This window comes from Macaca nemestrina, chromosome 17 (genome assembly GCF_043159975.1).
Source record: "Macaca nemestrina isolate mMacNem1 chromosome 17, mMacNem.hap1, whole genome shotgun sequence".
In the NCBI taxonomy this organism is placed as follows: domain Eukaryota; kingdom Metazoa; phylum Chordata; class Mammalia; order Primates; family Cercopithecidae; genus Macaca; species Macaca nemestrina.
In genome coordinates, this window is record NC_092141.1 from 8,152,414 (window position 1) to 8,158,413 (window position 6,000).

At 44.0% G+C, this 6,000-nt stretch overlaps 1 protein-coding gene across 1 annotated transcript in view; it reads left to right on the forward strand.

The window, feature by feature from the left end:
• LOC105473835 (centrobin, centriole duplication and spindle assembly protein) overlaps positions 1–3,267 on the forward strand; it is a 28,453-nt gene extending 25,186 nt beyond the window's left edge. Inside the window, exon 19 of the mRNA XM_011727973.3 lies at positions 2,752–3,267. Coding sequence (XP_011726275.2) covers positions 2,752–2,757 — 6 coding nt within the window. The 3' untranslated portion in view covers positions 2,758–3,267. The remainder of the gene's footprint in view (positions 1–2,751) is intronic.
• The last annotated feature ends 2,733 nt before the right edge of the window (positions 3,268–6,000 follow it).

The following is a 6,000-nucleotide window of genomic DNA, read 5'->3' on the forward strand; positions in this document are numbered from 1 at the left end:
TTGGTTTTCTGTTCCCGCATTAGTTTGCTGAGGATAATGGCCTCCAGCTCCATCCATGTTCCCACAGAAGACATGATCTCCCTCTTTTTTTTTTTTTTTTTTTTTTGGTGGTCACTCTGCCACCTAGGCTGGAGTGCAGCTGCACGATCTCGGCTTACTGCAACCTCCGCCTCCCGAATTCAAGCGATTCTCCTGCCTCAGCCTCCCGAGTAGCTGGGACTACAGGCACGTGCCACCATGCCCGGATAATTCTTTGTATTTTTAGCAGAGACGAAGTTTCACCGTGTTAGCCAGAATGGTCTCGATCTCCTGACCTCGTGATCTGCCTGCCTCAGCCTCCCAAAGTGCTGGGATTACAGGCGTGAGCCACTGTGCCCAGCCTGGATTTTGTTCTTTTTTATGGCTGCAAAGTGTGTGGTTCTTTTTATTTGGGTGCAAAAAAGCATTGCATTTAAAACATAAATATTTGAAATATACAACAATTTTTAAAATTATCTTTGGCATTTCTTTTTGGTACATCAGGAGCCTCAAAAAAAAAAAAAAAAAAAAAAAAAAAAGAAGTGGCCTATGCCTCCCTTGTCTTTTGAGCTGCTCTCACTAGAACTTTTACTTTTTGTTTGGTCCTCTCTTCTCACCATTTGCATTTTATTTTACCATGTATATGAACTTTCTTTAACAATTATGTATGCGTGTGTGTGTGTGTGTGTGTGTATAGAGCTCTATAGATCTATTTTAAGGAATTGGCTCATGCAATTGTGAAGGCTTGGCAAGTCCAAAGTCTGCAGGGTAGGCCAGCCGGCTGGAGACCCAGGGAAGAGTTGCAGTTTGAGTCTAAAGGCATTCTGCCAACAGAATTGGGGAGGTCAATATTTTACTATACAGTATATAACTAATTGGATGAAACCCATCTACCTCTGGTTTACTCAAAGTCTACTGATTTATACTACCCAAGGCAATCTACAGATTAAATACAATCCCTATCAAAATACCAGTCATTCTTCCAAGAAATAGAAAAAACAATCCTAAAATTCATATGAAACCACAGAAGACCCCAAATAGACAAGGTAATCCTAAGCAAAAAGAACAAAGTTGGAGGCATCACACTACATGACTTAAAATTCTACTACAAGCTATAGTAACCTAATCAGCATGACACTGATATAAAACCAGACCCGCGCCGGGCGCGGTGGCTCACACCTGTAATCCCAGCACTTTGGGAGGCCGAGGCGAGCAGATCATGAGATCAGGAGATCGAGACCATCCTGGCTAACATGGTGAAACCCCGTCTCTACTAAAAAATACAAAAAACTAGCCGGGTGAGGTGGTGGGTGCCTGTAAGTCCCAGCTACTCGGGAGGCTGAGGCAGGAGAATGGCATAAACCCGGGAGGCGGAGCTTGCAGTGAGCTGAGATCCGGCCACTGCAGTCCAGCCTGGGCGACAGAGCGAGACTCTGTCTCAAAAAAAAAAAAAAAGAATGGAGCTGGGTTCTTTGGCTTTGTATTCCAGGATTTAAGCACACAGCCTGTCAGGAAGTATTTGCTCAATTGATGTTTGCTAACTGGAATTACATTGTACATAGAGTTCTCATCAACTTTTTTTCTCTTAATCTCATCTCATTGCATATTATTTTCAAACAATTTTCAACTGCTGTTTAATTTGATGTCCTCAAGGTATACCATAATTTACATGACAAGTCTCCATTCATTGGAGTAAATAAATAGTTACCATTCTTTGCTGTAATAATGATGAATGAATATTCTTATATGTACATCTTGGTGTCTCTTTTCTAGAAGTGGAATTACTGGTTCAAACAGTCTGAACATTTTTAAGATCCTTAAAACATAATACCAAATTGTTTTTCAAAAAGATCACACCAGTTTACACTTCCACCAGATGTGTAGTAAAAGTAAAAATAATACTCACCGAGGACACCCTGGCATGTCATTTCCCATGCTAGAATACCTCACCCTTATTTGCTTGAAATGAACTTGCAGAGTAACCTGTGTGTGCATGTGACCTGGACAGGTTGCCTTCAGGGCATAGATTTTTCAGTGTCCCACAAGGCATTTTTTGGATGATGTATCCATTAGGATGATTTTGATGGCACATAATTGAAACCCTGACTCACGTTGTCTTTAGCAAGGACACAGAAATAGGGTGGGTTCCAAGTGTGGTAAAGTTAATGGCATAATGAAGTCAGGAACTCAGGTTCTTTTTTTTTTTTTTTTGAGGTGGAGTTTCACTCGTCGCCCAGGTTGGAGTGCAGTGGCACAATCTCGGCTCACTGCAACCTCCACCTCCCAGATTTAAGTGATTCTCCTGCCTTAGCCTCCCAAGTAGGTGGGATTACAGGCGCTCACCACCACGCCTGGTTAATTTTTGTATTTTTAGTAGAGACAGGGTTTCACCATGTTGGTCAGGCTGGTCTGGAACTCCTGACCTCAGGTGATCCACCCGCCTCGGTCTCCCAAAGTGCTGGGATTACATGTGTGAGCCCCTGCACGCTGCCTGGATCTCAGATTCTTCTCGTGTCTATCCTTCCCTCCTCAACACCAGCTTCCTCCTCAGACTGGCTGTAGGCATTTCAGGGCTCTATCCAGATGCAATAAAGCCCATGGCCATGCAGGCTGTGCATACACATACAGACACACAAAAGCGCCCATGTAATGGTGACCCCTGGAGCTGGACAACATGGTGGCCTAGACAATGTCCAGAGGAGAATAAAATCTCTTTCTATGGCTTTCTCTTAGGAGTAAGGAAGTTTCCCAGAAGCCCCTTGTTCGTAGTCATGTGCCCATGCTGGAACCAAGACAGGAAAGGGAAATGGAACAATCTTTGACCGTCTCAGGTACGAGTCAGGGAGCAACTCCCATGTTCACACAAATGGCTTCTGGAAACGCTCACCACGGGAATATCCACATACAAGCTCTCTGCACACTGACTTCTCCATCTGGCCAACAGTGTACAGGGCACATGAAGCCAGGCCTGCCCTTGGTAGGTCAAGAGTGTAAGTCTGGCCAGGTGTGGTGACTCTTGCACCTGTAATCCCAGCACTTTGAAGGCGGAGGTGGGAGGATCGCTTGAGCCCAGGAGTTCAAGACCAGCCTGGGCAACATAGCAAGACCCTGTCTCTAACACACACACACAAAAACGTATAAGTGTCTGGAAAGTTGTAAATCAACTTAACAAAATATTTTTTAAAGTTCTCCCCTTCTACTTTGACAAATATACCTTCATAACATATTTTTAAAAGTATAATATCAAAATATCAAAGTTTTATTATTATTCTTCATTTCTGGGCCCTCTGTTGATGAGTTGATGATGTTTGAAAGAGTTATACAATAAAGACATACATAATTCATAAATTGTTATGTATTTACTTCCTAAAACTTATTTTCTTGCCTTCATATTAGCAAAACCACTAATTGTATTGTTACAATCAAGATTTTCACGTGATTTATGGTCTAGTAACGGTAATGTCCTACAGAATTAAAATCGAAATGATAATTTTTTTTTTTTTTTGAGACGGAGTCTCACTCTGTCACCCAGGCTGGAGTGTAGTGGCACTATCTCGGCTCACTGCAAGCTCCGCCTCCCGGGTTCACACCATTCTCCTTCCTCAGCCTCCTGAGCAGCTGGGACTACAGGTGCCCACTGCCACCATACCCGGCTAATTTTTTGTATTTTTAGTAGAGACGGGGTTTCACTGTGTTAGCCAGGATGGTCTCGATTTCCGGACCTTGGGATCTGCCCGCCTCGGCCTCCCAAAGTGCTGGGATTACAGGTGCCAGCCACCGTGCCAGGCTATGGTAATTATTTTTGAAATGTACATGGCCAGGCATGGTGGCTCAAGCCTGTAATCCCAGCACTTTGGGAGGTCGAGTCAGGAGGATCACCTGAGTCCAGTAGTTCAAGATCCCCCTGGGCAACAAAGTGAGACCGCCCCCATCGCTACAAAAAATTTAAAATTAGTCAGGATTAGTGGCACGTGCCTGTAGTCTCAGCTACTCGGGAGGCTAAGGCTGCAGTGAGCTGTGTTCATGATACTGCAGTCCAGCCTGGGTGACAGAGCAAGACCCTGTCTCAAAAAAACCCCAAAAACCCAAAAAGAAAAACCAAAAATAATTAAAAATATACAAAATTTCAATAAATTTACATCAAAATATGCAAATTAAGGAAATGCAGAATCTTTTAATTTTAAATTGTCATGTTTTAGAAGTGATTTTTCTTCTAGTATTTTAAAAATCTTTATCTTCTGAAAATATTTTAAACTATTAAGATAAAAAATACGGCCGGGTGTGGTGGCTCATGCCTGTAATCCCAGCACTTTGGGAGGCCAAGGTGGGCAGATCACTTGAGGTCAGGAGTTCAAGACCCGCCTGGCCAACATGGTGAAACCCCTTCTGTACTAAAAAAAATACAAACATTAGCTGGTGTGATGGCACATGCCTGTAGTCCCAGCCACTTGGGAGGCTAAGTCAGGAGAATCGCTTGAACCCGGGAAGCAGAGGTTGCAGTGAGCCGAGATCGCGACACTGCACTCCAACCTGGGTGACAGAGCAAGACTCCATCTCAAAAAAAAAAAAAAAAAAGAAAAGAAAGAGGAATAATGCAAGTTATAACTAATAAATATTAAACATTTAAGCAAAATCATTCTAATAAAGCTGAAATATTTAAATTTTTGAAAATTTATTAAATCATCTTCACAAAACTATTTGCAGTTCTAGCATTCAATATCAACAGTTGCATTGTGAAAAATCAGCATCCTACTTCATCTCTGCTATATCTAGACATACACACACACCAACTTAAGAGCAATATGGAGTGTTGGCTATTACGGAATGTTCCTGGGCAGCCTTGTGCAATGGTTGTGGGCACTCTATTAGTTTATGAGAACTACCTACTTGATAGCTACCAGTTAGATTGTCCCATAGACAAAGATCAATGTGTCCCAAACTGAACTCACTGGATTCCTTTCCTAAACCTGCTATTTTTCTGCTTTCTCTATCTCAGCAAAGACCCTTTCTCTGTCTGTCACCACTCACATACAGTTTGTCACCATGACCTGCTGATTATTCCTGTGTGAAATTTCTCCTCACTTCTCCCATCCTGCTCTTATTCCTTGCTGGGTTATTGGGACCACTTCACTCTTGGTCTCCCTCTGTCCTTTCCTGGCTCTCTCCAAGCATTCCCACTTGGTATGATCTTTCTAAAACGAAAATCGGCCAGGCGCAGTGGCTCACACCTGTAATCCCAGCACTTTAGGAGGCCGAGGTGGGTGGATCACCTGAGGTCAGGAGTTCCAGACCAGCCTGACCAACATGCTGAAACCCCGTCTCTACTAAAAATACAAAAATTAACTGGGCATGGTGGTGGGCGCCTGTAATCCCAGCTACTTGGAGGCTGAGGCAGGAGAATCGCTTGAACCGCGGAGGCAGAAGTTGCAGCGAGCTGAGATCGCACCATTGCACTCCAGCTTGGGTAAGAAGAGTGAAACTCCATCCCAATAAATAAATAAATAAATAAACGCAAATCTACTTGTCAAAATAGCATGTCTTTAATAAAAGATAAATAAAAACTAAAAAAAAAAAAAAAACACATCTATGCTCACCTTCATAGAGCCCTCCCACATATGAGCACAGCCCGCAGGGCGGGGGCCTCTCCCCCAAGGTCATGCTGCGGTTGTGTGGCTTCATCCCATCCGGAGCTCCAGGCTATTGCTGCTGATTTTCCAGTGTTCCCATCCCAGGGGCCTCTCCGGGGCAGGTGATCCTCCTTGAAATCCCCATGTCCTTCTCTGGGGCCTAGAAATTCCATCTGCTGCTCCTGTGGTCCTCTGGGCTCAGGGAAACCCCGTGGGACTCCAAAGACCCTTGTTGCTCTGCCTGGGCTGGGTCAGGCGGACCCGCGAGGCCTCTGCCCCGTCTCCTGGTCTGAGCACACCACTCTGCCGTTTCTGCTTTGAGGTCTTTCTCCGTCTTGGGGTCCACCCCAAGGAT